Consider the following 19,989-nt stretch of genomic DNA (forward strand, 5'->3'; position numbering starts at 1 on the left):
CTCCCCCGCTCAGGGTGACACTCAGCATGTGGTCACTTACACCTGCAGCTCCCCCGCCTCGCCCGCTCAGGGCGACACTCAGCATGTGGTCACTGACACCTGTAGCTCCCCGGCCTCGCCGCTCAGGGCGACACTCAGCATGTGGTCACTGACACCTGCAGCTCCCCCGCTCAGGGCGACACTCAGCATGTGGTCACTGACACCTGCAGCTCCCCCGCTCAGGGCGACACTCACATGTGGTCACTGACACCTGCAGCTCCCCCGCTCAGGGCGACACTCACATGTGGTCACTGACACCTGCAGCTCCCCCGCTCAGGGTGACACTCAGCATGTGGTCACTGACACCTGCAGCTCCCCCGCCTCGCCCGCTCAGGGTGACACTCAGCATGTGGTCACTGACACCTGCAGCTCCCCCGTCTCGCCCGCTCAGGGCGACACTCAGCATGTGGTCACTGACACCTGCAGCTCCCCCGCTCAGGGCGACACTCAGCATGTGGTCACTGACACCTGCAGCTCCCCGGCTCAGGGCGACACTCAGCATGTGGTCACTGACACCTGCAGCTAACCCGCTCAGGGCGACACTCAGCATGTGGTCACTGACACCTGCAGCTCCCCCGCTCAGGGCCACACTCAGCATGTGGTCATTGACACCTGCAGCTCCCCCGCTCAGGGTGACACTCAGCATGTGGTCACTGACACCTGCAGCTCCCCCACTCAGGGAGACACTCAGCATGTGGTCACTGACACCTGCAGCTCCCCCGCTCAGGGTGACACTCAGCATGTGGTCACTGACACCTGCAGCTCCCCCGCCTCGCCCGCTCAGGGTGACACTCAGCATGTGGTCACTGACACCTGCAGCTCCCCCGCTCAGGGCGACACTCAGCATGTGGTCACTGACACCTGCAGCTCTCCCGCTCAGGGCGACACTCAGCATGTGGTCACTGACACCTGCAGCTCCCCCGATCAGGAAGACACTCAGCATGTGGTCACTGACACCTGCAGCTCCCCCGCCTCGCCCGCTCAGGTCGACACAAAGCATGTGGTCACTGACACCTGCAGCTCCCCCGCTCAGGGCCACACTCAGCATGTGGTCACTGACACCTGCAGCTCCCCCGCTGAAGGCGACACTCAGCATGTGGTCACTGACACCTGCAGCTCCCCCGCTCAGGGTGACACTCAGCATGTGGTCACTGACACCTGCAGCTCCCCCGCTCAGGGTGACACTCAGCATATGGTCACTGACACCTGCAGCTCCCCCGCCTCGCCCGCTCAGGGTGACACTCAGCATGTGGTCACTGACACCTGCAGCTCCCCCGCCTCGCCCGCTCAGGGCGACACTCAGCATGTGGTCACTGACACCTGCAGCTCCCCCGCTCAGGGCGACACTCAGCATGTGGTCACTGACACCTGCAGCTCCCCCGCTCAGGGCGACACTCAGCATGTGGTCACTGACACCTGCAGCTCCCCCGCCTCGCCCGCTCAGGGTGACACTCAGCATGTGGTCAATGACACCTGCAGCTCCCCCGCTCAGGGCGACACTCAGCATGTGGTCACTGACACCTGCAGCTCCCCCGCTCGGGGCGACACTCAGCATGTGGTCACTGACACCTGCAGCTCCCCCGCTCAGGGCGACACTCAGCATGTGGTCACTGACACCTGCAGCTCCCCCGCTCAGGGTGACACTCAGCATGTGGTCACTGACACCTGCAGCTCCCCCGCCTCGCACGCTCAGGGCGACACAAAGCATGTGGTCACTGACACCTGCAGCTCCCCCGCTCAGGGCCACACTCAGCATGTGGTCACTGACACCTGCAGCTCCCCCGCTGAAGGCGACACTCAGCATGTGGTCACTGACACCTGCAGCTCCCCCGCTCAGGGTGACACTCAGCATGTGGTCACTGACACCTGCAGCTCCCCCGCTCAGGGTGACACTCAGCATGTGGTCACTGACACCTGCAGCTCCCCCGCCTCACCCGCTCAGGGTGACACTCAGCATGTGGTCACTGACACCTGCAGCTCCCCCGCCTCGCCCGCTCAGGGCGACACTCAGCATGTGGTCACTGACACCTGCAGCTCCCCCGCTCAGGGTGACACTCAGCATGGGGTCACTGACACCTGCAGCTCCCCCGCCCAGCCCGCTCAGGGGGACACTCAGCATGTGGTCACTGACACCTGCAGCTCCCCGGCCTCGCCCGCTCAGGGTGACACTCAGCATGTGGTCACTGACACCTGCAGCTCCCCCGCCTCGCCCGCTCAGGGTGACACTCAGCATGTGGTCAATGACACCTGCTGCTCCCCCGCTCAGGGCGACACTCAGCATGTGGTCACTGACACCTGCAGCTCCCCCGCTCGGGCGACACTCAGCATGTGGTCACTGACACCTGCAGCTCCCCCACTCAGGGCGACACTCAGCATGTGGTCACTGACACCTGCACCTCCCCCGCTCAGGGTGACACTCAGCATGTGGTCACTGACACCTGCAGCTCCCCCGCCTCGCCCGCTCAGGGCGATACTCAGCATGTGGTCACTGACACCTGCAGCTCCCCGGCCTCGCCGCTCAGGGCGACACTCAGCATGTGGTCACTGACACCTGCAGCTCCCCCGCTCCGGGCGACACTCAGCATGTGGTCACTGACACCTGCAGCTCCCCCGCTCAGGGCGACACTCAGCATGTGGTCACTGACACCTGCAGCTCCCCCGCTCAGGGCGACACTCACATGTGGTCACTGACACCTGCAGCTCCCCCGCTCAGGGCGACACTCAGCATGTGGTCACTGACACCTGCAGCTCCCCCGCTCAGGAAGACACTCAGCATGTGGTCACTGACACCTGCAGCTCCCCCGCCTCGCCCGCTCAGGGCGACACTCAGCATGTGGTCACTGACACCTGCAGCTCCCCGGCCTCGCCCGCTCAGGTCGACACTCAGCATGTGGTCACTGACACCTGCAGCTCCCCCGCTGAGGGCGACACTCAGCATGTGGTCACTGACACCTGCAGCTCCCCCGCTGAGGGCGACACTCAGCATGTGGTCACTGACACCTGCAGCTCCCCCGCTCAGGGTGACACTGAGCATGTGGTCACTGACACCTGCAGCTCCCCCGCTCAGGGTGACACTCAGCATGTGGTCACTGACACCTGCAGCTCCCCCGCTCAGGGTGACACTCAGCATGTGGTCACTGACACCTGCAGCTCCCCCGCTCAGGGTGACACTCAGCATGTGGTCACTGACACCTGCAGCTCCCCCGCTCAGGGTGACACTCAGCATGTGGTCACTGACACCTGCAGCTCCCCGCTCAGGGTGACACTCAGCATGTGGTCACTGACACCTGCAGCTCCCCCGCTCAGGGTGACACTCAGCATGTGGTCACTGACACCTGCAGCTCCCCCGCCTCGCCCGCTCAGGGCGACACTCAGCATGTGGTCACTGACACCTGCAGCTCCCCGGCCTCGCCCGCTCAGGTCGACACTCAGCATGTGGTCACTGACACCTGCAGCTCCCCCGCTCAGGGCCACACTCAGCATGTGGTCACTGACACCTGCAGCTCCCCCGCTGAGGGCGACACTCAGCATGTGGTCACTGACACCTGCAGCTCCCCCGCTCAGGGCGACACTCAGCATGTGGTCACTGACACCTGCAGCTCCCCCGCTCAGGGTGACACTCAGCATGTGGTCACTGACACCGGCAGCTCCCCGCCTCGCCCGATCAGGGCGACACTCAGCATGTGGTCACTGACACCTGCAGCTCCCCCGCTCAGGGCGACACTCAGCATGTGGTCACTGACACCTGCAGGTCCCCCGCTCAGGGTGACACTCAGCATGTGGTCACTGACACCTGCAGCTCCCCCGCCCAGCCCGCTCAGGGGGACACTCAGCATGTGGTCACTGACACCTGCAGCTCTCCGGCCTCGCCTGCTCAGAGCGACACTCAGCATGTGGTCACTGACACCTGCAGCTCCCCCGCCTCGCCCGCTCAGGGCGACACTCAGCATGTGGTCACTGACACCTGCAGCTCCCCCGCTCAGCGCCACACTCAGCATGTGGTCACTGACACCTGCAGCTCCCCCGCTCAGGGCGACACTCAGCATGTGGTCACTGACACCTGCAGCTCCCCCGCTCAGCGCCACACTCAGCATGTGGTCACTGACACCTGCAGCTCCCCCGCTCAGGGCGACACTCAGCATGTGGTCACTGACACCTGCAGCTCCCCCGCTCAGGGCCACACTCAGCATGTGGTCACTGACACCTGCAGCTCCCCGGCCTCGCCCGCTCAGGGTGCGTATAAATAAGCCCGTGCCGGGTTAAGTGGGTAGTGATTTTCTTTTGAACTGAAGGGTGAGTATTTTAGAAAGCATCTTTTCATCGGCCACGCTCCGTGCTTAGTGCGTTTCCCGGGACCGAGGCGGGAACTGGAAGCAGCAGACTGACCTGACCCCAAGTCGTCGAAGAGCAGCACAGCCGGCTCCCCACAGAGCTGGCTGCCCAGGAGGCAACTGGCTCGCACGGTGAATGTGTAATTGTGACCCAGCTTCAGGTTGGAGACTTTGAAGAAATTGTCGGTCGTGTTCCCGAGGTAAGCCGTGGTGTTCATGGCGTTATCGAACGCATGTATCTCGTAGCCCTGGGAACAGAGAGAGCGGGTCAGGAGGCTGAGGCAGGCTGCCCACTCCACGCGGCTTCTCCTGCCTGACCTCCCCCTGCGCGCTCACGGGTGTCAGAGCGCCTTGGGTATCCCACGAGAGCTTTCTGCGTCACCTCTGGGATCCTGGATCCAGAAAACAGGCACTTCCCATCCCAAACGTCTCAAATACCCGCAGTGCAGCCCGAACCACAGCCCCATTCCAGACACCCCACCCGGCCACACCAAGACTCTGGCTGCAGCCCACTTGTCTCAGGCAATGTTAGTGCCACCGAGAACCTGGACAATTCAGTACGAGCAGCTGGAATGGGTTCTGCTAATCCTATATAACTAATATGCTAAGTGTCTGGTCATCTGTTCAACCAATCAAAGCGTAATATGCTAATGATATGCTAAGACCACTCAACTGCTCGCTATGACATGCACTGACCACCAGGGGGCAGATGCTCCCCAACTGGTAGGCTAGCTTGCTGCTGGGGTCCGGCAGGTCAGGACTGAGCCAGACAGTCCCGATCGAGACGGGCTGGACATGCCTGGAACCCTTCCACGGTCCCTCCCGCCCTGATCGTACACCAGTGGGGTCCCTCGGCCTGGCCTGCGCCCTCTCACAATCCAGGACCCCTCAGGGGATGTCGGAGAGCCGGTTTCGGCCGATCCCACAGGGACCCCTCCTCGGCCCAGGGCTCCTTGCTTTCCGGCTTTTCCAAGCTGGTGGCAGCCCCCTTGGCCCGGCCTTGCCGTAAAGAGGGCTCTGCAGGGCAGATGAAATAAGAAAGTTTGCGACTGACACGGGCTGACTCCTGTGCTGGAAACATCCCAACTGGGACAGCCCTGACCCACATGCCGTGGGCTCCGGACAGACCTGAGGACTCCTGCTACTTTCCCGTGGTCCAGTGTCTAACCCCCACCCCCCACCCAAAACAGACCCACCTGTGGGCCCCACTGCATCCTCAAAGTCTCCTGGTCCCTGACCTGTCTACTCTGGGCACTCCACGTCAGGGGAGGGAGGACCTGCAGGGCTCGGCCAGAGCCACCGGGCTGGGCGGCTGAGCTGCAGCCCCAACCGAGACGCTGGGCTCCTGCCCCCAGGAAGGGCCGATGACAGCCACCGCCAAGCCACACCCCCAACGCCCGTCCTCTCCGTGCCCTGGCGCTCCTCACGCTCTAATGCCAAGTCCACAAGGGATGCAGGAAGAAGCTAAACCACAGCATCCACCACCCGTAACCTATTCTGCGTCCTCTTCTGCGGGTGCGCAGGTTCTCCTCCTTCACAAACAAAACTGCCCTGCCGCCTCGCACACCAACTCTTCACGTTGTTTCCTCAGAGCCGGGTGGGGACTGCCCCGCCCGGATAAGGCTAACCCTAACCCTAACCCTGCCAAGGCAGCGGGGCGAGGTCAGTAAATGTTTGACCAAATACAGCCAGCGGGGCTCAGGGGTTGAGCATCAACCTGTGCACCAGGAGGTCACTGTTCGATTCCTGGTCAGGGCACAGGCCCAGGTCGAGGGCTTGATTCCCAGCGTGTGTGTGTGTGTGTGTGTGTAGGGGTGGTGGTGGTGGTGCAAGAGGCAGCCGATCAATGATTCTCTCACCACTGATGTTTCCATCTCTCTCTCCCTCTCCCTTCTTCTCTAAAATCATTTAAAAAAATATATAGCAGGCTAATTTTTAAGTTGATAATTTTGTGTGGCCTGTGAGCAATGTCATAAATGTCCAAATGCCCCCCCCCCCCCGCCCCCGCCCGGGAGAGGAAAAGGAAAGAACTGCAGGGTCACAGGGTGAACACTTACTGTTTTGATACCTGTCACCACAGTGCCTCACAGAGGCTGAACCGACTCACACTGCCGGTGCTAACCTCCCCCGGCACCCGGCGGGGGCGCCTCCTCCGAGCTCCGCCCGTTTGGTGGGAAGAGCAGCCTTTGTTGCTTAGGTCACTAGTGACGCTGAACCTTTTTCATTGCTTAACCTGCTGCTGGAACTTTTCACTTCACTCTGGTACCTTTTTCAAAATTAGAGTGTTTCTGTTGGAACTGCTCTGAGAGCGTTCTTTATATTTACGTGTACTAGTCATTTACATTATGATGGTGGGAGCTGTGAGGACATCCCAACTGTAATTTAGCTTTGCTTCTGCCATGACACTGTGCCTTCTAGAACCTGGGACTCGGCGCGCACTAGCCGCCAGGCCGCCCAGGCGTTCCGTCCGCGAAGCTCAGGCTCTGCCGGCGATGGCCTGCCCACCTCGGGCACCAGCACTGCTCAGTGCTCTCTCCTGCCCTCACTGCTGGAGCAGAGTACCTGGTGTCCGGTGAGGCAAACCGAGTTTTTTCCTGATGCGGACAGACTACCTTCAGGTGCCTCTGCTCCCCTGAACTTCACAGGAGGAAGCTGCTGAGACGCCAGGTGGGGAGCAGCCTGGACCCAGCGCTGGGCGCAGCCCCGTCACCGCCGCTGACTGTGGGGAGGGGCCCAGCGCCAGGAGGCCCAGCGGGGCAGCAGGCCTGGGAAGGACGGGCCCAGCGCCAAGATGCTCATCTTCAAAGGGCAGTGTTAGCACTTCGCTAGGTAGCAACCCACAGCGGCGGTCCCCAGCCCCGTCCACGCCTTGCCTCGTGCTTCCCTCGCGCCGTTGCATGCTGGGAACAGCCTCCCAGCCAACTGTCCGTCACTGAGGAGGGAGGAACTCACCCTGCTCTCCTGAAAATACTTTTCCTTCAAAGCTAGACTTTTCCAAAACAGGAGGACGTGGTCATTTTCTGTGATGATTTTTAAGGCATCAGGTGCTGACAATGAAACTGAAAATTAACGATGAAATAGGATGCAGTTAGTGACCATACATTTGAATTGCCGTTTTCTTACGTCAAATGGAGATTGAATAATGCTCACCTTGAAGGACCGGATTAATTTAAGGAGAAAATAAAACACGTGTGCTGCTTAGTACATAGCCTAGCACATGGCAGACACTCTTGAGCTGGTGCCTCTCTTAGCCAAGAAACGTGAACAGTATCGAATATAGTAGCCTCACACCCCAGGAGCCAGAACCAAGCAGGCAGGCTGGAGGGAGGAGTGGGATGGGCTGACCTGGACTCCTGCTGCCCACCTTCCTGCTCTCCTGGTCGTGAGCCAGAGGGGGAGCCGAGCGCAGCGAGGGGGAGGGCCTCCCTCCGTCCAGACAGCACAGCCAGGCCCCTCCTCTGCAGCCTTCATGGCCAGGGACCCAACCCTGCCCGCGTTCTGAACTTGACCTGACTACAGAGCAGCCCCGCTGGCAGGATGGGATGCCCCTTCCTTAGCTGCCCGCGCTGGCCCCTCCATCTCATGTTGCCTCCGGGCCAGGTGGCTTCATCCAGGCCCCCACCAGCGGTGCCTGGCTTTAGTGGCAATTGCACAATTTTATTTCCTAACTATTTTGGGCATTCCCCCTCTATTTCCCTAGAAGTGTCAACACCAGCAGCACAGATTCAGAGAGAGAGAGATGATGGAATGGACGGCCGCGCCCCAGCTCACGGCACCCGGCTGGGGAGGCCTCGCACTGCTGGCCCGCGTGGACCCTGTGGGCAGTCTCTGTCAGCCCCTCAGAAGGGCCAGCAGCACGCGACCCGCACAGGTGGCCTCTGCCTGCTCACCTGTGGTGACTTTTACGCTGGCATCTTTGCTCATGTTCCCCAGCTGGACAGCGACGTGGTACCTCCCTCCGGGCTCCAGCCTGCTCAGGGTGTACTCCACCGTGCTGTTCCGGGACTTCACTTTGTAGCTCCTGTCGCTCTTCCTTATTAGGTCTTTGACTGCGACTGCGTACCACTGGGACAAGGAAAGGTCGTAGAAATGCGGCATTCCCCCGGGGGACACCGTCTTGGGCTGTGCCCCTCAGCAGCACTGTGAGCCCCAAGTCTGACTCTGCCCTTTAGGAAGCTGTTGGTGGCTAGATCCAATCTCACAACAAGGATTCAACCCCAGAATTGTGCACAGAATTACACTTCAATCCCCAAAGCAATTCTAGCCTAGCCGGTTTGGCTCAGGGGATAGAGCATTGGCCTGCAGACTGAAAGGTCCCAGATTCGATTCAGGTAAAGGGCACATGCCCGAGTTGTGGGCTTGATCCCCAGAAGGGGGGTGAAGGAGGCAGCCAATCAGTGATTCTCATCATTGATGTTTCTGTCTCTCTCTGAAATCAATAAAAAAAATATATATTTTCAAAAAGCAATTTGAGGGAAAGCCTATGTATTGTGGCAGCAGCAGGTAGAGGGCAGGCAAGGAGAGCCAGGTGAGTGCTGAACGTGGGCGTCCCCGCCTCCGGCATCGCCCAGGATGCTCACGGGAGACACTGAGGGGAAGCGGTGAAGGCGGAAGCTTTCCTCTCTCTCAGGCTGCTTCTCACGGATGGGGACAGGGCACAGTAAAGGGACGGGCAGTGAGTGCAGCAGGCCCACTCCTCAGGAAGAAGTCCACAGACAAGAAGAGTCTTAGCAACCACACACTAAATGCCCCTGGACTGGGGTGGGCAGGGCAGAGGGCATGGAGGTGAAGGCAGCCAAGCAGGAGGACACAGGAGTTTTTCTAGATTCGATGTTTCTCCGTTTAGATCAGAACCAGCAAACTTTTATGTGAGGGTCCAGTTAGTAATAGTTGGGCTGTGAAGGCAGAGGACCAGTACCGCAGGACTCAGCTCCGCAATGCGTAGAACATGCAGACGACGAACACCTTGGTTCTAATCACACTGTTTTCAAAACCAGGTGACAGCCTGGACTGGCCCGCAGGCCTTTGCCAGGGAAGGAGATGTGAGAAGGCAGAGAAGTGGGGGTGAGCCAGGTCCCAGCTGGCAATGGGGGGGGGTGACAACTAAGAAGAGGCACCTGTAACAACCCCCATCCTCAGTGGGACAGAAAGGAGGCCCCAGCTGAGCCCCCATCCCCAGGTCTTCGGTGCCGGCCCAGGACACCGTCCTCACCCGCACACCTGCCCCCACACCACACTCAGAATACCCAGGGCTCCAGGGCCGCTGCGCGCTCACCAAGTCCTGGTCAGGGGAGTCATAAGGGGACTCCCACTTGATCACAGCGGAGGTCTTGTCCGTGCGCACCGTGTGCAGGTGGCGGGGCGGGAGCCTGCTGTCCGGGATCATCCGCACCACCACGGAGTCCGAGGACGGCCCCTGGTAAGGCACCACCACACGGACCTGCAACGAACACCGTGCTCTCAGCCATCGTCATCAACTCACTTCCCAACAAAACAGTGAGCCGCATGCACAGCCAACTGAAATCTCCCAGAAAGATTCGCATGTGAACCAATTTCCCATGTGCCCTGAATGTCTACTTTATTTTCTCAGAGGTACCACTGGTAACACTTGTGCACTTCCTTCCAGAAATGTCTTATGTATATACTAGAGGCCCGGTACACAAAAATTTGTGCACTCGGGGGTAGGGGGAACCTCAGCCCAGCCTGTGCCCTTTAGCAGTCTGGGACCCCTCGGGGATGATGCTGGCTTAGGCCTGCTTTCCAGGGGATTGGGCCTAAGCAGGCAGACATCCCTCTGGCAGCCCGGGAGCCCTCGGGGGATGTCCACTTGCCAGCAGGGAGCAGGCCTAAGCTGCAGTCGGACATCCTTAGCACTGCTGAGGAGGCAGGAGAGGCTCCCACCACCACTGCTGTACTGGCAGCCATCAGCCTGGCTTGTGGCTGAGCAGAGCTCCCCCTGTGGGAGCACACTGACCACCAGGAGACAGCTCCTGCATTGAGCATCTGCCCCCTGGTGGTCAGTGTGTGTCATAGTGACCAGTCATTCCCAGTTGTTCTGCTGTTAGGGTCAATTTGCATATTACCCTTTTATTATATAGGAGTGCCTGGCCAGCCGGGGTGAGGGACTGATGGCTGTTTGCAGGCTGGCCAAGCCCCCCAGCAGGGACCCGCACCCCATGAGGGTGTGGCCAGCCTGGGTGAGTGGCTGATGGCTGTTTGCAAGCTGGCCACAGCCCCTTTAGTGCGGGGGTCCCCACTGGGGTGCCTGGCCATCCTGGGTGAGGGGTTGAGGGCCGTTTGCAGGCTGGCCACAGCCCCTTCAGGGTTGGGGTCCTACTGGGGTGCCTGGCCAGTCTGGGTGAGGGGCTGAGGGCCGTTTTCAGGCTGGCTAAGCCCCCCCGCAGGGACCCTCACCCCATGAGGGTGTGGCCAGCCTAGGTGAGGGACTGATGGCTGTTTGCAGGCTGGCCACAACCCCTAGCCATCCAAGCTCCCAGTGGACGTTGGCTGGAAGCAGGTATCTGGGATTTATTTGTCTTTTATAATTGAAATTTTGTTGCCATGAGTGGAGGCCTGAGCCGGCTCAGGACTGGCAGGAAGCTTGGCTTCCTCCATCACCCGGGCAACCAAGCCTCCTGCTTGCTCCAGCTCCGTGGCTGCCGGCCGCCATCTTGGATGGGTTAATTTGCACATAGTCGCTCTGATTGGCTGGCGGGCATGGCTTAGGGAATAGCGAAGGTATGGTCAATTAGCATCTTTGTCTTTTATTAGTGCAGGTGTACAGATAAATGTTCATATAGAAATACAAATATTTGTGTGTGCATAGATATATACTTATATGCATGTGTGTATATGTAAACAATTTTTCCGAAAAGTATTTTTACACATTATGTTCTTAGCATCTTTCACTTAATAAGACAGTCTTTCCTTGATAAACATTTGTTTCAAATATTTTGCTATAACAAGCAATACTATGTCACAGATCTTTTCCATATATCTTGGCACACATATAAAAGCATGTAGGCTAATACCATGACACACATGTAAAAGCATGTAGGCTAACAGCATGGCAGGTGTGGGAAAGCATGTAGACTAACAGGATGGCACGTGTGGGAAAGCATGTAGGCTAAGAGCATGGCACGTGTGGGAAAGCATGTAGGCTAAGAGCATGGCACGTGTGGGAAAGCATGTAGGCTAACAGCATGGCACGCGTGGGAAAGCATGTAGGCTAACAGCATGGCAGGCGTGGAAGAGCATGTAGGCTAAGAGCATGGCAGGCGTGGAAGAGCATGTAGGCTAACAGCATGGCAGGCGTGGGAAAGTATGTAGGCTAAGAGCATGGCACGTGTGGGAAAGCATGTAGGCTAACAGCATGGGAGGCGTGGAAGAGCATGTAGGCTAAGAGCATGGCACGTGTGGGAAAGCATGTAGGCTAAGAGCATGGCAGGCGTGGGAAAGCATGTAGACTAAGAGCATGGCACGTGTGGGAAAGCATGTAGGCTAACAGCATGGCACGTGTGGGAAAGCACGTAGGCTAACAGCATGGCAGGCGTGGGAAAGCATGTAGGCTAACAGCATGGCACGCGTGGGAAAGCATGTCGGCTAAGAGCATGGCATGTGTGGGAAAGCATGTAGGCTAAGAGCATGGCACGCGTGGGAAAGCATGTAGGCTAACAGCATGGCACGTGTGGGAAAGCACGTAGGCTAACAGCATGGCAGGCGTGGAAGAGCATGTAGGCTAAGAGCATGGCAGGCGTGGAAGAGCATGTAGGCTAACAGCATGGCAGGCGTGGAAGAGCATGTAGGCTAAGAGCATGGCACGTGTGGGAAAGCATGTAGGCTAAGAGCATGGCAGGGGTGGGAAAGCATGTAGGCTAAGAGCATGGCACGTGTGGGAAAGCATGTAGGCTAACAGCATGGCACGCGTGGGAAAGCATTAGGCTAACAGCATGGCATGCGTGGGAAAGCATGTAGGCTAACAGCATGGCACGTGTGGGAAAGCATGTAGGCTAACAGCATGGCAGGCGTGGGAAAGCATGTAGGCTAACAGCATGGCACGCGTGGGAAAGCATTAGGCTAACAGCATGGCACGCGTGGGAAAGCATGTAGGCTAACAGCATGGCACGTGTGGGAAAGCATGTAGGCTAACAGCATGGCACGCGTGGGAAAGCATGTAGGTTAAGTGCATGGCACGTGTGGGAAAGCATGTAGGCTAAGAGCATGGCATGTGTGGGAAAGCACGTAGGCTAACAGCATGGCAGGCGTGGAAGAGCATGTAGGCTAAGAGCATGGCAGGTGTGGGAAAGCATGTAGGCTAAGAGCATGGCACGCGTGGGAAAGCATGTAGGCTAAGAGCATGGCACGTGTGGGAAAGCATGTAGGCTAACAGCATGGCACGCGTGGGAAAGCACGTAGGCTAACAGCATGGCAGGCGTGGAAGAGCATGTAGGCTAAGAGCATGGCACGTGTGGGAAAGCATGTAGGCTAAGAGCATGGCACGCGTGGGAAAGCATGTAGGCTAACAGCATGGCACGCGTGGGAAAGCATGTAGGCTAACAGCATGGCACGCGTGGGAAAGCATGTAGGCTAACAGCATGGCAGGCGTGGAAGAGCATGTAGGCTAAGAGCATGGCACGTGTGGGAAAGCATGTAGGCTAACAGCATGGCACGCGTGGGAAAGCACGTAGGCTAACAGCATGGCAGGCGTGGAAGAGCATGTAGGCTAAGAGCATGGCACGTGTGGGAAAGCATGTAGGCTAACAGCATGGCAGGCATGGAAGAGCATGTAGGCTAAGAGTATGGCAGGCGTGGGAAAGCACGTAGGCTAACAGCATGGCAGGCGTGGAAGAGCATGTAGGCTAACAGCATGGCAGGTGTGGGAAAGCATGTAGGCTAACAGCATGGCACATGTGGGAAAGCATGTAGGCTAACAGCATGGCACTTGTGGGAAAGCATGTAGGCTAACAGCATGGCACGCGTGGGAAAGCATGTAGGCTAACAGCATGGCACGCGTGGGAAAGCATGTAGGCTATCAGCATGGCAGGCGTGGGAAAGCATGTAGGCTATCAGCATGGCACGTGTGGGAAAGCATGTAGGCTAACAGCATGGCAGGCGTGGGAAAGCACGTAGGCTAACAGCATGGCAGGCGTGGAAGAGCATGTAGGCTAAGAGCATGGCAGGCGTGGAAGAGCATGTAGGCTAACAGCATGGCAGGCGTGGAAGAGCATGTAGGCTGAATTCCTGTAAGTAGAATGAGACAAAGGGTTTCATCAGTTGCTGTGGCTGCGCGCCGAGTGCTCAGTTCTCCAGTGGAGCCACAGTTGTGTGGCTTTATCATGAGCTCAACTCGTGTGGCCGAGAGACCTTCGCCCTGTCACACCCGGCCCTGGACCTCCCCTCAGTGCCCCAGGCCTGGTCTGAGCTCGGAGCCCGGGAATGAAACCGTCCCTTACAGAGAAACGCCCCTGGGCGTTCTGGCACGGGACACTCACCAGAAACAAGTACTGCTCGTCCCTCCCGACAGTGACTGTCTTGTTGTGGAGCGAAGTCGTCAAGCTCTTCGGGTTCCGATAGAGGTCAAGGAAGGACGTGGCATAGAAGATGCCATACACCTGACGGGAACAGGAGGGGCGTCAGCTCCGTGGCCACGACCTACCGTTCCCTGGAAATCCTAATGTAGACCCTGGACCAGGCCAGAGCCCAGAGAGCAGTCTTCACTCCATGTCCCTTTCATCAGCATTACAGCCAAGGCACATGGGCCGGGCGCTGTCCTCACAGAGGCAGAGAAGGAAAACAGAAAAGTATCAAGTTGCCAACACACTGTCGGGAGCTCCACAGAGGGGATCTCCAAAGCTGCAGCCCTCTACCAGGTGGAGAGGAATGTGGACACAGGGAGGTGGCAGCTTGCGGACTGGGGGGAGGTGGGAGCTTGCGGACTGGGGGGAGGTGGGAGCTTGCAGACTGGGGGGAGGTGGGAGCTTGAAGACTGTGAGGGAGGTGGGAGCTTGCAGACTGGGGGGAGGTGGGAGCTTGCAGACTGGGGGGAGGTGGGAGCTTGCAGACTGGGGGGGAGGTGGGAGCTTGCAGACTGGGGGGAGGTGGGAGCTTGCAGACTGGGGGGAGGTGGGAGCTTGCAGACTGGGGGGAGGTGGGAGCTTGCAGACTGGGGGGAGGTGGGAGCTTGCAGACTGGGAGGGGGCTGCAGGGTAACACAGCAGCTGCCTGAGGAGGCCAGGTCCCCATCCCTCCTCAGCTGAGTCCTGCTCTTAGTGAGAAGTGCTGCCTAAAAGGAGTCCACATTCCCACCTCCCTCAAAGCTAGGTGAGCCACGTGACAGTCCTAGTCGATGGGATACAGCCGAGTGCTACGGGCCTCTGAGGGGGCCCTGCTTCCTGCCCCCCCCCGCCGCCCAGATGCAGGTGAGGCTGTGGCTCCAGGAGCCTCTGGACCCAGAGGTGACCTGGAAGATAGACGTCAGGTGCAGGGTCTGGCCTGGGTCCCAATCAAACCAGGCTGCAGCTGCGGAAGCCGGGCGGCTGGACTTGGGACAGAACACGATGGTCTACGGCCACGTGACATTCCATGTCGTCCTGTGCAGCCGGACCTCACTGATCCCCGCGGGGAAGGGACGAGTCACAGCAGGGACGGAGAATGTGAGGGCGGAGTGGGAGCCGGGAGCTGACAGTGGGAGGTGCCGAGTGCGCTTCTTTGTAAGTAAAGCCACAAAGCATGGTCTCCAAGAGTGGTTTCTTCAGCGGAAGAGAGGAAACGGGAAGGCCAGGGCAGCCAGGGAAGGAGGGAGCGATCAGGCCACGCAAGGGTCCCTTCCCAGCAGCTCGGCGTGTTCCTCCGGCACTGCCTACGGCCAGGACAGGGAGGGGAGAGCCGGGGTCCCGAGGGGGACAGACTTGAGGTGAGGAGAGAAAGAATTAGGGGCTCAAAGGGGGTGGAAAGCAACTATGAATAGAGTGGGACCAGGAAAATGAGGGGGCTCCAGCATGGGATGGGACAGGAGGCCAAAAAAGGCTGAGCACAGTGAGGACAAGCCTCTGACCACCACAGGGGGAGGACCAGCCTGGGAGCACCGCGGAGGGAGGACCAGCCCGGGAGCACTGTGGGGGGGGGGGAGGACCAGCCTGGGAGCACTGTGAGGGGGGAGGACCAGCCTGGGAGCACCGCGGAGGGAGGACCAGCCCGGGAGCACTGTGGGGGGGGGAGGACCAGCCCGGGAGCACTGTGGGGGGAGGACCAGCCCAGGAGCACTGTGAGGGGGGAGGACCAGCCCGGGAGCACTGTGGGGGGAGGACCAGCCCGGGAGCACCGCGGAGGGAGGACCAGCCCGGGAGCACTGTGGGGGGGGGGAAGGACCAGCCCGGGAGCACTGTGGGGGGAGGACCAGCCCAGGAGCACTGTGAGGGGGGAGGACCAGCCCGGGAGCACTGTGGGGGGAGGACCAGCCCGGGAGCACTGTGAGGGGGGAGGACCAGCCTGGGAGCACCGCGGAGGGAGGACCAGCCCGGGAGCACTGTGGGGGGGGGAGGACCAGCCCGGGAGCACTGTGGGGGGGGGAGGACCAGCCAGGGAGCACTGTGGGGGGGGGAGGACCAGACCGGGAGCACCGTGGGGGGGGGGGAGGACCAGCCCGGGAGCACCATGGGGGATGGACCAGCCCGGGAGCACTGTGGGGGGAGGACCAGCCCGGGAGCACCATGGGGGGAGGACCGGCCCGGGAGCACCAGGGGGGAGGACCAGCCCGGGAGCACCGTGGGGGGAGGACCAGCCCAGGAGCACTATGGGGGGAGGACCAGCCTGGGAGCACCATGGGGGAGGACCAGCCCGGGAGCACCAGGGGGGAGGACCAGCCCGGGAGCACTATGGGGGTAGGACTGGCCCGGGAGCACCGTGGGGGGGAGGACCAGCCTGGGAGCACTGTGGGAGGGAACGAGGTCCAGGAGCCAAGGGCCAGGTGTGAGGAGGCCGGCACAGCACAGGGACGAGGAAAGTCGCTGTCAGGCAGGGGGCACAATGAGGGAGATGCTGGAGTCCTGGGGACAGCAAAGGAGGTGACTGCCTCCACAGGTACCTGGGCCCTCTCCCTCCGAAGCTACCTCAGTAAGAGGAGGTGAGCAGGCTACCTCGGCCCAATTCAGGGAACCAGAGAGCCAGGCCCTGTCCCAGCGCCCTGCGCATTAGCCTCGCTGGGGGTCAGCTGGGTGGCCAGGGCGTCCCTCAGCGGGGGTGTAATGGAAAGCAAGGCCCATTGTAAGCAGAGTCCACTTCGAGGTGAAGGGGGCCCTGGGACAGGCTGGGCATTCCTGTCCCCGCCCCGCCCCGCCCTGCCCCGCCTGGCACTGGGTTCTGCAGCCACAGGAGAGAGGGGCTAGGAACCCTGTCTCCCGTTCCCGAGAGCTCCAACGCTGGCCAGTCACTCAGTCTGGGCCTTAGTCTCCTCACTGGTAAAAGGAGCATGCTCCCCACTGAGCTGCTGACAGGAGGAAGTGGGAGGAGGTGTGTGAGGGTTCCAGCTGTGCCTGGCACCCAGTGGGCACCCAGTAACCTGCGTTTCCTTCCTTCTTCGTGGCTGAGCTTGCAGTTACTTGCAAACTTGGTTTCACCCCCAGGAATCAGCCCTGCACCCAGTGCACTGGGTGCCCGCGGTGGACAAGCCACAGGCCGCGTCCCCCCGCAGCCCCTGAGGACGCCCTAATTCTCAACGACAGATTTAGCTCCCTGTCCTCTTCCACTCGGCAAACCCGGAAAACACTGCTTCCCTGTAAGGAGCTTGCAAACTACTCAAGGAGATTAGAGAACAGATAGAAGCATCAAATAGCCCGGCCAGCTTGGCTCAGCGGTTGAGCTTCGACCTACTAGTATGAACCCGGAGGTCACGGTTCGATTCCAGATCAGGGCGCATGCCCCGGTTACGGGCTGGATCCCCAGTGTGGGGCCTGCAGGAGGCAGCCAGTCAATGATTCTCTCTCATCATTGATGTTTCTCTCTCTCTCTCTCTCTCTCTCTCTCTCTCTCTCTCTCATCTCTGATATCAATAAATGCATCTTTAAAAAAGAAGAGAGAAAGCATCAAATGGGATCAGCAGTAGCTAATGAAACATTACTCCATATGGACCCAACTGTAACGGCCTCAGGAGCCCTGAGGGAAGAGGCCAGGGGCAGAGAGCAGGATGTGACTGCACAGCAGGAGGGAGGGCGCAGGGAGGCGAAGCACACAGGCCCTGGGAAGACCCTCCTGAAGGTTAAGGAAAGGACGCACTGGAGAGAGGGGAAGTAACAGCCAGACTCGGAAAGAAGCACAAACGTAATCACAGGGAATCAAAATGCACATATAAGAACAAACAAAGACCAGCATTCAAGTGCAGTGGGGACATGGAAGGGGGGGGGGTGCCCAGAGAAGGCAGCCTGGGGGTGGGGGTGACCTGTGGTGGGAGGGGATGGAAATGTGTCACCATCCCTACACCTGAGCCCAGGGGAGTCCTACGAACTGGAGCAGCCACCTCTTCCCACGCACGCTCCACACCCCAACACACAGCAAGGGCACTTCCTCTCCAGGGCCAGGCCAGAGGGAGAAAGGGGTGCTGGGCTGGGATGTCAGGTGCCTCTACAGGTACCCAGAGCTGACCAGGAGGGTGGCTGAGCTTCGGGTGAGAAAGGATGAAACAGCCACAGAGGAGAGAGCCCAGCGCTGCCCGAGACCTAGAATCAGGGGTCTGCACGCACTGGGGGGAGAGAGCCTAGGCTGTCCCTGAGCTAGAATCAGGGGTCCGCGCCCCTGGCTCACTCACCACGTCCCGGGGCCCGGTCCAGGTGCATTCCACAGCCGTCTGGTTAAGGGCTTTGGCTTTGAGGCTGGGAGCAGGAGGGCGGACTCCTTTGGTCACGATGTGCTCGAATGCCAGAGGACTGTCCCCTAGGTCGGTCCTGGCCCAGGCGGCAATCTCGTATGACGTCTGCGCTGTCAGATTTCCCACTGTGGAAACAGGAAGAAGAAATGCGGGAGGGAGCTGGGGTGGGAGTCGAGAACTGGCGTCCTGCCAGGCACCTGTCAGCTGGTGAGGCCCCAGGTGGCGGCTTTCGCTGTCACAGAAGCGCCGTTACTTACTGATGGCCACCACGGCGCCTAACCTCCAGTCAGCCAGCCCACGGAATCAGAGGGGCCAGACGCGGTGCAACCAGCATGTGCATTAGTGTTTCTTACGGCGGACAACCTGTGCACAGTCAGACTGCTGAGGGTGGGCCATCACCACACAACGCACATTCCACAAACTCCATGTGTGTCCCACCCACTGTGACGGAGCCCCCTAAAGCTGTCTCCAAGGATATTTAACGAGAGCGAAAAGTCTTTCCAATTTTATGTTAAGTGAAAAGGGCAGACGATAAAGCTACACGGAAGCTCCTACTCATTCAGGAGACATCTGAAGTTCAAACGTGGTTTTCCCGGCAAGTGAAACTGTGGGAAATTTTAATGGTCACTGCACTTGTCTTGTTTTCTCAACGTTCTGCCATGAACGGTGCCCTTTCTCTGTGGGTGGCAATGCCGCTATGGAGCGGAGAGCGGTGAGCCAGGGCTCCCGAGAGCGCCTGGGCCCGGAGGCTCCACGCTCAGTGCATTCCCAGGTTAAAGCAGCCGGACTCCCTAAGCCCATTGTTTTTGTGGGAGAGAAGCAGAAGGGCACGTTTAAAGAAAATGCTGTGACGTGCTCGGCGTGATGCCAGCATCGAGCACGCGGCCCTCCACGCCCCAGGCCGAGCCTTCCTGCTGACCTGCCGACGCCCAGTGCGTCACCAAGGCTCGAGGCCACCGGCTCTGGAGTTAGAAAGATGTGGGTTCAAAACGGGCTCTGCCACCTTCTGAGGGGATTACTGAAGCTCTGAGCCCTGTTTTCTCATCAGTGAATAAGACCCATCCCACAGATTGGTTATTGGGGTCACGCAAAACACACACCCCGCGAGCCTCGGCAAGCAAGCGCCTGCACACAGTAGGTGCTGGCGTCACTTTTATTCTTGTGCAACCTCGTGGGCAGCTTTCCTCTTCCACACAGACAGTCCTCGCTCAGCCGTGAGGAACCACATGACCAACAGCTCTGCAGACAGGCTGGCGGGGAAGGGAAGATGCCCCGTGTCCTCCCAGGACCCACAGGCAGCCTTCGTCCTGGAGGGTCTCCCTGGCAGAATTTAAATCTTCCCTTGAGCCCTGGCCGGTTGGCTCAGTGGATAGAGCGTCAGCCTGTGAACTGAGGGGCCCCAGGTTCGATTTCGGTCAAGGGCATGCACCTCGGTTGCAGGCTCATCCCCAGCCCGGGCCCTGGTCAGGGCTTGTGTAGGAGGCAACCCATCAATGTGTTTCTCTCACATTGATGTTTCTCTCTGTCTTTCCCTCCCTCTTACACTCTCTCTAAAAATCAAGGGGAAAATATCCTTGGGTGAGAATTAAAAAAAAAATCTCTCCTTGAGCCCATTTTCAAATATGAGCATTTTCACTGAGACTCGGAATTCACACAGATGTAAGGGGAATGAGACGATGTCCCCCCCTCCTTAGCCCAGGCTGTCCGTCCACTCACTCGACCAATATAAACTGAACACTGACTCTGCCCAGGCCGAGCTCC

The 19,989-nt window shown here is 59.4% G+C and overlaps 1 protein-coding gene across 1 annotated transcript in view; it reads right to left on the minus strand.

Moving 5' to 3' along the window:
* SORL1 (sortilin related receptor 1) overlaps nucleotides 1–19,989 on the minus strand; it is a 153,262-nt gene that overhangs the window by 5,089 nt on the left and 128,184 nt on the right. The window contains exons 41-46 of the mRNA XM_036353719.1: nucleotides 18,169–18,353; nucleotides 13,862–13,981; nucleotides 9,646–9,810; nucleotides 8,261–8,435; nucleotides 7,323–7,429; nucleotides 4,426–4,618 (exon numbers count right to left, since the gene is read on the minus strand). Of these exons, the coding sequence (XP_036209612.1) occupies nucleotides 4,426–4,618; nucleotides 7,323–7,429; nucleotides 8,261–8,435; nucleotides 9,646–9,810; nucleotides 13,862–13,981; nucleotides 18,169–18,353 (945 nt within the window). The remainder of the gene's footprint in view (nucleotides 1–4,425; nucleotides 4,619–7,322; nucleotides 7,430–8,260; nucleotides 8,436–9,645; nucleotides 9,811–13,861; nucleotides 13,982–18,168; nucleotides 18,354–19,989) is intronic.

Source organism: Myotis myotis, unplaced genomic scaffold, assembly GCF_014108235.1.
Source record: "Myotis myotis isolate mMyoMyo1 unplaced genomic scaffold, mMyoMyo1.p scaffold_m19_p_20, whole genome shotgun sequence".
In the NCBI taxonomy this organism is placed as follows: Eukaryota; Metazoa; Chordata; class Mammalia; order Chiroptera; family Vespertilionidae; genus Myotis; species Myotis myotis.